The sequence below is a fragment of the Theropithecus gelada genome, chromosome 1 (assembly GCF_003255815.1).
Source record: "Theropithecus gelada isolate Dixy chromosome 1, Tgel_1.0, whole genome shotgun sequence".
Classification (NCBI taxonomy): Eukaryota; Metazoa; Chordata; class Mammalia; order Primates; family Cercopithecidae; genus Theropithecus; species Theropithecus gelada.
In genome coordinates, this window is record NC_037668.1 from 27,623,580 (window position 1) to 27,638,997 (window position 15,418).

Consider the following 15,418-nt stretch of genomic DNA (forward strand, 5'->3'; position numbering starts at 1 on the left):
TCCTAGCACTGTGATTTTGGCCAAGTCATCTAATTTCCTTGATTCTCACACTACCCAGGAACAAATGGACTAAATGTATATGGAATGCTTTACAAAACATAATATGCTATATAAATGTAAGGGATTATTATTATTAAGGTCCAATCTTTGCTACTAAACATATCACAGTTTTGGCAAGGAGATACTCTCACTAATGTAACTAAAACTGTTTTTTGCAAAAACCAGGTCACTGTGTGACTATATAGATGATACCACCCTGCTGGGACAGTGGTACTGCATCAAATTCACCCATACTCCCTCCTGAGCAGGAGGGCTCAGCTGTTGGACAAGGCTGTAATGAGACTGTGATCCTTGGACAAGCCCAGCCCACTGGCCTTCTCAGAGACTGAGCACCTGACCTTAGCCTCCAGAGCACTGTACTCTCCCCCCAAATCTATCTTTCTCAAGCTGTGTTCTCCAGGCAGAATGGCAACTGTTTGGCTGCCAAGGTCAGGTGAAAGCAGAAGAGGTTGCTGTTGCTCCTGTCCCTATAGAAGAGCAATCCCTTTCTTAAAGGGGCATTGCACATTTGGATGGTTCTGGGGGCCTAGGAAAACACAGGCACCTCCCAATATGGGACCTTGGTTTAATTCCTTTTGAATGCATCTGAAAGAACCAGAAAGTGGTTTTAACTAGGAGGAAGAGTCCGAAGCCTGCATGAAGTCCATTGGTAGTGGGATGGTGCTGACCATCCACAATGTCATCATTCCAGCTGCTAACATTGAGGAAGGAGATACTCAAGATGCCCAGGGTCCTAGTTCTTTGAGAGAACCCCTTGAAGAGAGTGGCAGACAGCAAGGAGGAGGCTGATGCAGTTCTATTTGCCACCCTGATCTGTCTACAAATTTCAGGATCCAAAACCCTGACCCCTCTCATCAGACCTCATAACTGATATGATTAAGGACCTACCAACCCTCCCAGAGCCAACAGCCATATTCAGAAAACACCTCATCATAGCATTGGAGGAGCTAAGCCCAAGGGCGGGTAGAAAAGGAACTGGTGTTCACTTTCTGGGAAAATTTTTAGGAGTGGAAGGAGTGTGCTGAAACCGATCCTTGTAACTTCAATGTTTCATCATCTTTCTGCCAGCTCTCTTGGCAAAGTAATGTAGGAATGTTTGTCCTCAATCTCTCCTTGGTCAGAGCCTTGTTTAATTTAACCATTTCAAAGCATTTTCATACTGATTAGTGTACTTTGTATCCTCTCAGCAATCATACGGAGTAGGCAGGGTACTATTCTCACTGTCCAGATGGAGAAGGTAGGACATGGCTGCTTGGCAGCTCAAACAGAGAGTAAGGAACTCATCCTGTCCTGACTCCGACCCTGCTGCCCTTTCTGCCACAAACTACTACATCTACTAATCATAGATCAAAGAACCTTAGCTCTTTCATGGTATTCCCCCAAAAGTCCACTTTTTCTTAAGGAATATTGATATGTTTACAGTCATTGTGCTATTAAATTTACCACTTACAGTAACGCTGTAAACATTAAAGAAATAGATTTCCACTCAGAGCAGCAGCTCTTTGAGTCACTGTTTCAAGTATCAGTCCAAGAACCAGATGCGAGTCAATGAAGCGTATCCATGAAGTTTCTTACTAGTAATATTGAATAATGATCGTTAGTTACTTTTTGGGTGACTAAATGATTTCTCATCTGTATGTTAAGGCATCACAGCACAAAGACTGTCAACATTAATACAGTATCTATAACAACTCCCTGCTCCCATCATCATGTCACACACCACTAGACGAAAACCATAGCACCACCTGTACAACTCCCAGAGCCCAGTCAGAATAGTATGGTGTCTTTGTCTATGAAAATTGCATGACTTGTCCATTCATCCTGGGCATGACTAGTCTGAATGCTGAGTAGGGAACATTACTTATTAGTAATCATTTTTATGTCTTCTTCCTCTAAAATGAATTTCACATGGATTCACACACATAAATACAGGAGTATGAACCAGAACAGTTAGAGAAGTAGGAACCATATACGAAGGAAGGAGATGACTCCACCTTAAAACTGGAGGTAAGATACTTATTGTACCTTTACATTTCATTGAGTTGTGAGGTCTCTGGAAGTCAAGGTAAAAATGGAAAGACATTGATTATATGATTAAGAGGATTTTATAGATGAAAAAAAGAAGGTACAGTATTGGCATTTCTACTTAACTGATTTTCTTTGTCACCAACAATTTGGCATAGTTTTGGATGAATCTTTTATGTGCATTTTCCCTTTCATAGCATAGGATGGGTTAAGTCTAGTCAGCACATGTGTTAGCTGAAAATTTACTGTGGGATGTTTGGTACACTTTTGAGCTTGATCAAGAGAAAGATATGGAAACCAGAATCTTCCTTACCTCTTCTAGTTTATCCACTCGCCCCACCAGTTTGGTGGTGACTGAATGTAGCTTCAGGAGATCCAGGCCATAGAACGCTCCTTCCAACATGTCTATGATTGTGGAGAGCTATGAAACAAGGCACGGGGTTAGTCCAGGGCTGGGGCAGACATACACAGGGCAGTTTCCTTTCAGATCTGCATGCTGGGGGCTCAACAGGAAAGTCACTAGCCAGGAATTGAGAGGTTGCCACGAGAAACACATTTGTGTAGGCAGGGATGTAGGCAAGCACAATGGTGTATGTGCATTCTGCCTTCTGAAATGTTTGGGTAAGAAAATGGGAGAGTCCTCTAAGAACAAGTAAACCTGAGGTCTGGACCTCTTCACAAACTGTTTATACCTCTTTTACGAAATCTGTCAATTGCATTGACATCTGTCTTTCCTACTAGACTGTGAGCTCCTTAAAAGTAGTGTCTCAATAGCAAAGACATGGAATCCACCTAAATGCACATCAATGACAGGCTGGATAAAGAAAATGTAGTATGTATACACCATGGAATAATATGCAGCTATGAAAAACATGAGATTATGTCTTTTATGAGAACATGGATGGAGCTGGAGGCCATTATCCTTAGCAAACTAACACAGGAACAGAAAACCAAGTACCACATGTTCTCACTTATAGGTGGGAGCTAAATGATGAGAACTCAGACACAAAGAAGGGAACAACAGATACTAAGGCCTGCTTGAGGGTGGAGGGTAGGAGGAGGGGGAGGAGCAGAAAAAATAACTATTAGGTACTAGGCTTAGTAGCTGGATGACAAAATAATCTGTACAACAAACTCCCGTGACGTGAATTTACCTCTATAACAAACCTGCATGTGTACTCCTAAACCTAAAATAAAAGTGAAAAAAAGAAAGCAAGCAGTGGCCATGTATCCTTCATCTCTGCTTCCCCAAGATAGCTGGCTCATAACAGGTATTTTTATTGTATAAACACTCAACAAGGTGGCTCTACATGTCAACACCTTGAGGATATGCTTCTGAAACACTCAACTTCATTATCTACTAAAGGCTCTGAAAGACATCAACAGGTTCTCCTTAGCACAAAATGCTAAACTGACCTGGGGTAAAAGAGGACTCAGTGTCTCATCTTTGAGACTCTTGCTCTATGGCAAGCTGCCATAGTACACCCAGCCTTCTCAGTTTTTATCAATACCGTCCTGCCTGCTAGTACAGAGGCCCTGGGAGGAAGGTGGCCGAGGCTCTGGCAGCACTGAGGGCATGCAGAGCGCAGGTGCCAGAAGCACTTTACATGGTCATCCATTCATTCATTTACATGGTCATGCCTAGCTGAATGTCTGGTACTGTGCCAAGTACTCCCCAGTTGTTATCTCATTGATCCTTATAACCCCACCAAGTAGATGTTATTATTCCCACATGTTATTCAAGGAGCTGGGGGCAGACACGTTAAATAACTTAAGTGGGATCACACAGTGATGATTTGAACCCAAATCCGTCTGACTCCAAAACCCAGCTTGTTCCACTACCCAAGGCTGCAAGGGAAGTGGGGGTGCAGGATCAGAAGAAGCCCTCAGCCAACCCATGGGGCTGCCTAAGTGGGGCCTGAGCTTCCCTACCCTATAGACCACGAAAGGATCACAGTTTGATGACCCAATCTAGAGCAGGCCCCAGGCCTCTCCTTCCCTAGGCCAACCTAGCCCTTGCGCTAAGGACCAAAGGCTTACTCGCATTTTTCTTTTGCGTCTTTGGGGTGTGTGCTGGGCTGACAGTAAATTGTGGCAGCAATTTTCCTGAAGAACACTGAGTTCTTTTGGCCAGCTGGGCCTGGCAGCTGCTCCCAGGCCCAGCCTCTCTGGCTCCATAAGGAGGGGCAGGCACACTTTGCTTGAAGCATCTCCCTTATACACCAGAGCTGAAAAGGACAAGTTTGCCAGGACATCAACCTTGATCCACACACAGCACTCTAGGGACCAGGCCTGACCTTCAAAGGGTTTACAATCTTCAACCATGACCCTGTCAGACTTGTGAGTCTCAAAAGTGCCCTCTCATCCAAGGCATTGCCCCATACCAGGTCCTACCTTCAAGTCCTGGCTGTCCACCTCCCGCAGCTTCTGGAGCCTGAAGTCTCCCTCGCAGGGATTGAGGGCAGATGGGGGTGCAACACAGGCACACTTGCAGGACGAGCCTGAGGTGATGGTTTCCACGGTGTAGAAGTCTTCCTTCCTGGAGGCCCCCGCATTGATCCTCTGGCAGGCATCCCGGCCCAGGGGTCTCACCACACACTTGCACTGACAGTCCGAGCCCTCAGACATAGCCTTGACCTTGTCATAGTCCCCCAGCAACTAGATACACAGAAAATGGGTTGGGGGCGTGCAAACACAGGTGTCAGTCAGCCTCCAGAAGGAGGCTCTCCATTTACTTAGTCAAACGTGCTGCACTAGTCAGAGACCTCAGACAACTCTGAACCATGGAGCCAATAGGTCATCGAGATGCAGTTTGCTGACTGACATTTCTTTGAAGGCATTCAGAGTTCAGCTCTCTTCGTTTGTCTTGGAAAGCTGTGCCTTTCTCATGGGGACTTAGCTTTTCATTATTTAAAGGAAAAAACAGATGAGCCCTGTCATTTGTCCAATAGCCTTTGTTTTCTATTTCTTTTCTTTTTTTTCTTTTTCTTTTTTTTCCTTTCTTTTTTTTTTTTTTTTTTTGAGACAGAGCCTCGCTCTGTTGTCCAGACTGGAGTGCAGTGGCGTGATCTCAGATCACTGCAACCTCCACCTCCCAGGTTCAAGTGATTCTCTTACTTCAGCCTGCCAAGTAGCTGGGATTACAGGCGCATACTACCATGCCCAGCTAATTTTGTATTTTCAGTTTCACCATGTTTGCCAGGCTGGTCTTGAACTCCTGACCTCAAGTGATCCACCTGCCCTGGCCTCCAAAAGTGCTGGGATTACAGGCATGAGACACCGTGCCCAGTCAGAATCCAGGTGTAAATGTAAAAAGGAAAAGAAGAAATTGGAGAGATTGAAAAGTTGGTATTCAAGTTTGAAGACTACTGGCATCTCTCATTCATTTATTCAACATTTATGGAGTGCCTACTAAGGACTCTGAGGTGCTGTGAAGGATAAAGAGATGGGCCAGACGGAGAGCCTGCTCTCAAGAAGCCTGCAGTGCAGGAGGCATATAAATAGCAGTCACACAGAGAGTGATAAGTGCCCCTGAAGAGGCAGAGAGAAAGGGCAGTGGGAGCTAAGAGTGGCTCCAACTGGAAGCCAGGGAAGACTTCTTCGAGGAGTGGCATTTAATCTGGGCCTTGAAGGATGGGTTAGATGTGGAGAAAGGGAATTGAGAGGAAAGAGACAGGTCCAGAAGTCAGTAAGGTTTACTCAGTCTAGGAGTTTATGCTTCTGAACCCAAACCCCAGGCCAAACCCAGGAGAGCAAACTGGCAGCACTTGCTGCTTTTGCAATGCTAAACATTTCCTTCTGGGCACATGCCCCTGCCAGCCTCCCCAGGCAGGAAAACACGCGGCAGTAGGCTTTCTGGAGCCCCAACCCTGGGCACTTGCTGGGAAAAGGCTCTTATCTCCCAATCCTCTCCAAAAGGCCCTACATTTCCAAAGCCAGGGCTCCCTTCCTAGGCAAGCAGAAGGGTTCCCTTCATTTGACTAATGATTCCGGTAGGCAAGCATTGAGCTTGTTTGAGTGGAAATGCTCCTTGGGATGCTGTCTGGGGGGAAGAAGACTTGTAATGTTTTCCTTGCAAAGGTTGAGTTTCTTCTAATACTAATATTTGCTTTAGGGCTGTTGTCAAATACAGAATGGATCAGTGGAAGAAGGTGGTGTAGTTAAGGGTGACTTAAGCGGCTGTTCTTTACGGGTTGATAGTAAATTGTGGCTGTCTGCTCTCTGAAACTCTGCCTAGATTCCTATATAACCCTGCTCTGAGAACCCTGGGTGGATTCCTTCCTTTCAGGAGGCTCAGGTTTCAGGAAAGTTTTTGTTGATAGTGTTCCAGAGCCCCAATGTGAGAGATTTTTATGTCTTTTCAATTTAGAGGTCAGTGGGAGGTAATAGGTGGGCAGAGGGCATATATTAGCATCATTATTAAAGGAAGAGTGAAGAGGCTAGTGTTTGATAAATCCCAAATTGCAGCTGATGATTCTCTCTACAGGAAGGAGACAAGGCCCAGTCCTAGGGCTTGGTGGAAGTGAAGGTACAGGCAGCGCTGGAGGATCCTTTCTCAGACATCCCCCATTCTAAGGATTCTGGTGACACTCACCACACGTCATCATGCCGGCTCTGGAGAGCACAAAATAAACACTCCAGAGAGAACTACCCCTTACAGAGATCTGGGAGATCTGGGCTGAAGACTGTCAGAAGCCCTGGCTCTACCTTTGTATCTCTTTTTTTTTTTTTTTTTTTGATATGGAGGGGACTCACTCTATCACTCAGGCTGGAGTGCAGTGGCCCGATCTCCGCTCACTGCAACCTCTGCCTCCCGCCAGGTTCAAGCGATTCTCCTGCCTCATCTTCCCAAGTAGCTGGGACTACAGGTGCCCACCACCACGCCTGGCTAATTTTTGTATTTTTAGTAGAGATAGGGTTTCATCACATTGGCCAGGCTGGTCTCGAACTCCTGACCTTGTGATCCGCCTGCCTCAGCCTCCCAAAGTGCTGGGATTACTGGCGTAAGCCACCCACTCCCGGCCTACCCATGTATCTCTTTATCTGTAGATGGGTATTAGGGTGTTTTGAAGACTGAGTCATAAAAAACAAGTTTAAGTACTTCGTAAACAGACACTTTACAAAGCCCACTGCTATCATGGGTTACTCGGGCCCCCACTGACCATCTGCCCCAGCTGCCTGCATCTGCATTCCCACCCTCCCCTCTCAATACACCCCGTCATGTTCTCAATCTCTCTGTTTGAGGGTCACCTCACATTCACCACACGTTTCTGTTCTGACTTCACCCCATGCTCCCGCCTGGTGTCTCACCCTCTGCCATAAAATATCTCCCTATGGGATATGCCATCTGCCTCCTGGTCAACATACCCGCCTGTTTTCACATTCCAATTCTGACAAACAGCCACATAGACAAGAGATAACTTTTCACAACCCTGAAACCAAAAACAACTTTTTTTTTCTTTCTTCTCAAGAAGTCAAGCGGCATCTTCCCTTCCTTCATCTCTCCTTTCTCCTGATTAAAGACCCTATGATTTTGAGAGGGGAACTTATATCCTTCCATTAAGAAAATATTCTGATACATGAAAATCAAATGCCCTTTCCATTGGTAACGGAAGGAAAAACAGCTGCCCTTAAACACTTCAGCAAGGACCAGCTTCTGGCTCTCACCACCATTCAGGGCAAGAAGAGCGGTCGTGGCACTCGGCATCCTACCTGAGATAAAACGTTCTCCTGGTTGTCCGCCTCGTTTTGCAGAGTCTCGTCCTCCGTAGGCGCCACTGTCTGCGCATCTGGGGGCTCGCTTGTCCCTGTGGGGACAATGCTGGACACCCAGGCCGGAATCACAATCAGAACGAAGTAGAGAACTAGCAGCCGAGGCTTGGCCATGAGGGGCGCGATAAGAGGGTCCTCAGCCCCTTCAGAGAATGGCTGGGGAGGGGGGTCTCGGCAAGGACTTCTGCGAGAGGGTGTCCTAGCTAGAGGCCGAAAGTGGCTGCTCAGAGCACCTTCTAAAGCTGGGTGCGACTGAGCGGAACGGGAGGGTGCGCCCCAGAGACTCTGGGCATCTCCTTCCCGACGCGAGCAGCCCTCGACTGTGCAGCCCCAGTGGAGAGTCGGACGCAGGGAAGAGGGGAGGCGGGCAAGGGCTAGCTGAGTGCGTCGCCCGCAGGAGGGCTCAGGTGGCTGGAAGGCGTTCGGACAGACGCCCGCGGTGCGCGCCGGGACGGTCGGCGGGGAGCCTCGGGGAGCACAGGGACCTGGCACCGGGCGGGCAGAGGCAGTGGCGGCGCGGGCTGCGAAGGCTGCTGGGCTAGGGAGCCGCGGAGAGCTCGCGCGGAAGGAGGGCGGAGCCTCTATTGTGCCGGGGCGGCGGAGATGCAGCCAGTGACCGCGCGGAGGAGGAGAACCGGGAAGCGCACAGAACTCGGGCGGAGGGGGACTCGGGCGGAGGGGGACTCGGGCGGAGGGGGACCCGGGCGGACCCCGCCCCGCTGGGGCTCAGCTGCCGGGCGCCGGCTGGGGGTGACGTCGGAAGGGCTTTCCTTTCCTTTCATCTGATCGCAAGTGAGTGGAGAGAAGTTACCCTGAGCGGCCTCCCTGAAGTCTGGGGGTTTGCCCATTCTCGCCTAGAAGAGCGACTTTCCATCGCAGGCACCCAGCCCTCGATCCAATCCCGAGTCAGTTGGGGATCTGCGGCATCCTCCTTTTGCACACCTGGGGCAAGGAAGAAGGCGCGTTTGTTCCCAGGCATTTCTTTTTCCTTACTTAACTCTGGGCGAGTTCTCGGGCAGCTTTGAACTTAGCGCCGTTGGTAGCTGCTTGCCCGCCACGGCTTTAGAACCTAGTAATACTTCCACCCAGAGGAGAATCATTGAATTCCTTTCTGGAGTGTATCCTGAGTTGTGTAAACATTGAAAGTCAGGGGAATGACTGTACATCTCCGACACTCTCCGCGAGTCCCCATGGGGAAAGCTGCTGCCTGATAAATGATTACCAAAGGGAACAGCTCTTCCTGTCTTCCTGGTTAGGGACAAATCTCCTGGTCTCTGTTACCAGATTATCTCTGAGAGAGGGTCCACTTTCAATAATGTGCAATTATGTTACTATGTCCCTCAATTACTGAGGACAACCTTTTATAAACCTACAATGAAGATTAGCAATATGTGAATTTAAGGGAGGGCACTGTGCCATCCTGGACAACTGTCACTCGGAATATCGAACAGAGCCAGGCCCCTTCAAAGGATATTACGCACCCTTGGGAAATTCAAGCACCTTGCTTCTTATGCTGAGGAATAAGGGTTGTAACAAACTAAGGAAACTAGCGCATATAAGTAATAGTTGACGTACGTGTAATAATGACCCCTATTAATATATTTTAATCTTTAAAAAACTCAGCTTATGGACAAAAATTCAATGCTCTGGGTGTCTGGGTTTGTGGGGACATCATGCACACACTCTCCTCTGTGTCAGCTATCAAATCTTTTCTGAAGCTATATGGGGATAAACATTGATAAAATGCAGTGTATTTGATTGTTTGTTTGTTTGAGACAGAGTCTTGCTCTGCTGCCCAGGCTGGAGTGCAGTGGTGGGATGATCTTGGCTCACTGCAACCTCCACCTCCCGGGTTCAAGTGATTCTCATGCCTCAGCCTCCAGAGTACCTGGGATTACAGGTGCATGACACCATGCCCATTTAATTTTTTGTATTTTTAGTAGTCGGGGTTTCGCCATGCTGGTCTCGAACTCCTGGCCTCAAGCCATCCATCCGCCTTGCCCTCCCAAAGTGTTGGGATTACAGGGGTGAGCCACTGTGCCCCACCGATAAAAAGTAGTTTTAAAATTCAATTAAGGGGCGGAGTGTGGTGGCTCACCTCTGTAATCTCTACTAAAAACACAAAAATTAGCCTAGCCTGGTGGCATGCACCTGTAATCCCAGCTACTCTAGAGGCTGAGGCAGAAGAATCGCTTGAACCCTGGAAGCAGAGGTTACAGTGAGCCGAGATCCACTACTGCACTATAGCCTGGGCTACAGAGCAATACTTGGTCTCAAAAAAAAAAAAAAAAATCAGTTAAAGTAAACATTGAATGTTGGCCAAGTGCAAGACAACAAACTAGGTTGCTATACATTTAATGGGAAGATGAGATAGTTCACGTCTTACAAAGTGGGGGTGGGAGTCAGGAGGTAAGCAGAATAAGCACTGAAATTGTGAGGCAGAGTAAGAACATATCTCATGGGGTTTAAATAAGGAATAGGTCACTTCTAGTGGAAAGGTCAGTGTGGATTTCATGAAAGCATGATACTGAAGATGACTGGGATGATGGGAAGTTTCAACAAAGCAGTGGATAAGGCAACATGATGCGGTCGGGGGTCGGTGGCAAGGGAGAGAAAGAGAGCATTCTGGGCAAAGACATAATCCTGAATGTGCATATTCGCATTTCAGAGGGCTGCTCACTTCTCAGGGCAGCCTTCCTTGACTCCACCACCAGCATAATTTCTCTGTTAAATGCTCCCATAATACCACATACCTCTTTTTTATAGAAACAGGAGAGATGGATATTTATACTCCTTTGTGGGTTGTTTTGGGGGTGCCTGTCTTCTCCACTAGATTATAAATTCGAGAGGGCAAGGACCTTGTTGGTTTTGCTCACCATTACATCTTCAGAGTTTAACCAGTGCCTAGAACAAAGTGGACACTAAATAAATATTGGTTGAATGAATGGGAACTACAAATAGTTCAACTGGGTGTAGGCTCAGTTACCTTTATAAATACCATCACTGTATCCATTAGGGTGCATTTGACTGCAAGTGATAGAAAATCCTTCTAGGAATGTCTCAATCAAATACACATTTATTATCCCACTCTAAGAAGACAAGGTTGGCTGTTTAAAATTTAATTCAGCAACTCAGTGATATCAGCGAGGACCCAAGCCCTTTCCATTTTCCACTCCATTATTCTTACAGCATTGGCTTTTTGACCTAGTCATAATTGTTTTAAGCAAGTTCCAGCTACTCCTGTACCAGACATTCAATTTCCCAGTCTCCTTTACAGCTAGGGGTAACCACCCAGACAAGATATTTTGCTTCCTCATAAAATAAACAAATAGAAGAGAGAACCTTTCTGGTGCTACTCTTCCCCGACTTCTTGTCTTTGATTGTGTCTTTGACCACAGTCAACGTGTTATAGAACCAACAGGTTCTTATGTCTGCTGCACAGTAACAGGCCACTTACACTGTGTCAGCAGGGTTTGCAGCAGAGAAAGAATTTGATGATTGCAGGGCACCAAGTCAGAAGATGGGAGGAGACCCTTGAATCCATCTCTCTGGGAGTTCTGGGCTGGGAGTTTTAAGGGGATTGTGGAGAGTGAGGGGTTAAAAAATTGAGGTCATTGATTGGTTGGGCCAAGGGGATGGAACAAAGTTCCATCATCAGGATGTGGAAACTGCCTTCTTTGGTGAGTCAGGATCTCATGGGGTCCTTCAAATCAGCTGAGTCATTAGCTTCATCAGCATGCAGGATCCAAAGGAGTATCTCAAAGGGAAAACATAACGTTTCATAATCTTCAAATTGTTTTCCATAGAACAGTTAAGGGACACTATAATCTTTTTTTTTATATATATATACTTTAAGTTCTAGGGTACATGTGCACAATGTGCAGGTTTGTTACATATGTATACTTGTGCCATGTTGGTGTGCTGCACCCATCAACTTGTCAGCACCCATCAACTCGTCATTTACATCAGGTATAACTCCCAATGCCATCCCTGCCCCCTCCCCCCTCCCCATAATAGGCCCTGGTGTGTGATGTTCCCCTTTCTGTGTCCAAGTGATCTCATTGCTCAATTCCCACCTATAAGTGAGAACATGCGGTGTTTGGTTTTCTGTTCTTGCGATAGTTTGCTGAGAATGATGGTTTCCAGCTGCATCCATGTCCCTACAAAGGACATGAACTCATCCTTTTTTATGGCTGCATAGTATTCCATGGTGTATATGTGCCACATTTTCTTAATCCAGTCTGTCACTGATGGACATTTGGGTTGATTCCAAGTCTCTGCTATTGTGAATAGTGCCGCAATAAACATACATGTGCCTGTGTCTTTATAGCAGCATGATTTATAATCCTTTGGGTATATCCCCAGTAATGGGATGGCTGGGTCATATGGTATTTCTAGTTCTAGATCCTTGAGGAGTCGCCATACTGTTTTCCACAATGGTTGAACCAGTTTACAATCCCACCAACAGTGTAAAAGTGTTCCTATTTCTCCACATCCTCTCCAGCACCTGTTGTTTCCTGACTTTTTAATGATTGCCATTCTAACTGGTGCGAGATGATATCTCATTGTGGTTTTGATTTGCATTTCTCTGATGGTCAGTGATGACGAGCATTTTCTCATGTGCCTGTTGGCTGTATGCATGTCTTCTTTTGAGAAATGTCTGTTCATATCCTTTGCCCACTTTTTGATGGGGTTGTTTTTTTCTCATAAATTTGTTTGAGTTCTTTGTAGGTTCTGGATATTAGCCCTTTGTCAGATGAGTAGATTGCAAAAATTTTCTCCCATTCTGTAGGTTGCCTGTTCACTCTGATGGTAGTTTCTTTTGCTGTACAGAAGCTCTTTAGTTTAATTAAATCCAGTTTCAGCTTTCTACTTATGGCTGGCCAGTTTTCTCAGCACCATTTATTAAATAGGGAATCCTTTCCCCTTTTCTTGTTTTTGTCAGGTTTGTCAAAGATCAGATGGCTGTAGATGTGTGGTATTATTTCTGAGGGCTCTGTTCTGTTTCACTGGTCTATATCTCTCTTTTGGTGCCAGTACCATGCTGTTTTGGTTACTGTAGCCTTGTAGTATAGTTCGAAGTCAGGTAGCATGATGCCTCCAGCTTTGTTCTTTTGGCTTAGTATTGTCTTGGCAATGTGGGGTCTTTTTTGGTTTCATACGAACTTTAAAGCAGTTTTTTCCAATTCTGTGAAGAAAGTCATTGGTAGTTTAATGGGGATGGCATTGAATCTATAAATTACCTTGGGCAGTATGGCCATTTTCACAACATTGATTCTTCCTATCCATGAGCATGGTATGCTCTTCCATTTGTTTGGGTCCTCTTTTATTTCACTGAGCAGTGGTTTGTAGTTCTCCTTGAAGAGGTCCTTCACATCCCTTGTAAGTTGGATTCCTAGGTATTTTATTCTCTTTGAAGCTATTGTGAATGGGAGTTCATTCATGATTTGGCTCTCTGTCTGTTACTGGTGTATAAGAATGCTTGTGATTTTTGCACATTGATTTTGTATCCTGAGACTTTGCTGAAGTTGCTTATCAGCTTAAGGAGATTTTGGGCTAAGATGATGGGGTTTTCTAAATATACAATCATGTCATCTGCAAACAGGGACAATTTGACTTCTTCTTTTCCTAAATGAATACCCTTGATTTCTTTCTCTTGCCTGATTGCCGTAGCCAGAACTTCCAACACTATGTTGAATAGGAGTGGTGAGAGAGGGCATCCCTGTCTTGTGCCAGTTTTCAAAGGGAATGCTTCCAGTTTTTGCCCATTCCGTATGATATTGGCTGTGGGTTTGTCATAAATAGCTCTTATTATTTTGAGATACGTTCTATCAATACCGAATTTATTGAGAGTTTTTAGCATGAAGGCTGTTGAGTTTTGTCAAAGGCATTTTCTGCATCTATTGAGATAATCATATGGTTTTTGTCTTTGGTTCTGTTTATATGCTAGATTATGTTTATTGATTTGCATATGTTGAACCAGCCTTGCATCCTAGGGATGAAGCCTACCTGCTCATGATGGATAAGCTTTTTGATGTGCTGCTGGATTCGGTTTGCCAGTATTTTATTGAGGATTTTTGCATCAATGTTCATCAGGGATATTGGTCTAAAATTCTCTTTTTTTGTTGTGTCTCTGCCAGGCTTTGGTATCAGGATGATGTTGGCCTCATAAAATGAGTTAGGGAGGATTCCCTCTTTTTCTATTGATTGGAATAGTTTCAGAAGGAATGGTACCAGCTCTTCCTTGTACCTCTGGTAGAATTCGGCTGTGAATCCATCTGGTCATGGACTTTTTTTGGTTGGCAGGCTATTAATTATTGCCTCAATTTCAGAGCCTGCTATTGGTCTATTCAGGGATTCAACTTCTTCCTGGTTTAGTCTTGGAAGAGTGTAAGTGTCCAGGAAGTTATCCATTTCTTCTAGGTTTTCTAGTTTATTTGCGTAGAGGTGTTTATAGTATTCTCTGATGGTAGTTTGTATTTCTGTGGGGTTGGTGGTGATATCCCCTTTATCATTTTTTATTGCATCTATTTGATTCTTCTCTATTTTCTTCTTTGTTAGTCTTACTAGTGGTCTATCAATTTTGTTGATCTTTTCAAAAACCAGCTCCTGGATTCATTGACTTTTTGGAGGGTTTTTTGGGGACACTATAATCTTTTAACAGGATCTATGCGGTTCTGAGGCAATAGGCACAGAGTAACTGTGAGGAAGCAGGTCAGAGAGCAAGTAGACTTCAAGATTACTGCTGAATGTGCTATGAACTTGGTTTATTTTCATTTCTTCCCTTCCCTTCTTCCCTGGTTAATTTCATAAAGTTTATAGGGGCAGTTTCAAAAGTACCAGGAACTGTGGCCATCTTATGACCATGAGTCCTTTCTCTTATCTAATAAAATATATTTCCTTTAAAGTCTCCTTTTAATGTTCATTCCTACAGTCCTACACAGAATATGTCTAAAGACTTTCCCACAGAGAGTTTTTCATTCCTTTCACTTAAAGATAAATAGTTAAGTACTGGCCGGGCATGGTGGCTCATGCCTGTAATCCCAACACTTTGGGAGGCAGAGGCAAGTGGATTACTTGAGGTCAGGAGTTCAAGACCAGCCTGGCCAACATGGCAAAACCCTGTCTCTATTAAAAATACAAAAATTAATTGGGCCTGGTGGCACACACCTGTAATTCCAGCTACTTGGAAAGTTAAGGCAGAAGAATCACTTGAACTGGGAAGGCAGAGGTTGCGGTGAGCTGAGATTGCACCAATGCACTCCAGCCTGGGCAACAGCACAAGACTCTGTCAAAAAAAAAAAAAAAAAAAGTTAAGTACCTTCTAAATATCCTCTTTCTCAACATCACTAGCCCACTTTCTTCATCTTTATCTCCATTATATTCAACTGTTTCTCAAACCACATGGCCTTCCAAACTCTTCATTATTTTGGTTATTTTCTCTCTAGAAAGACTCCAGTTTGAGTAGATATTAGAATCTATTGAAACAATTTGTTCTTTTTTTTCTGGGCACTGTTCTTTTATTAATGCAGCCTAAGATCACCTTAGTTTTGGCAGCCAC

General features: G+C 45.1%; 1 protein-coding gene across 3 annotated transcripts in view; it reads right to left on the bottom strand.

Moving 5' to 3' along the window:
- OLFML2B (olfactomedin like 2B) overlaps positions 1-9,017 on the bottom strand; it is a 40,961-nt gene extending 31,944 nt beyond the window's left edge. For all 3 annotated transcript variants that reach the window (XM_025365881.1, XM_025365875.1, XM_025365869.1), the window contains exons 1-4: positions 8,558-9,017; positions 7,798-8,524; positions 4,480-4,743; positions 2,399-2,506 (exon numbers count right to left, since the gene is read on the bottom strand). In XM_025365881.1, the coding sequence (XP_025221666.1) occupies positions 2,399-2,506; positions 4,480-4,743; positions 7,798-7,971 (546 nt within the window). In that variant the 5' untranslated portion in view covers positions 7,972-8,524; positions 8,558-9,017. The remainder of the gene's footprint in view (positions 1-2,398; positions 2,507-4,479; positions 4,744-7,797; positions 8,525-8,557) is intronic.
- Between the last annotated feature and the right edge of the window lie 6,401 nt (positions 9,018-15,418).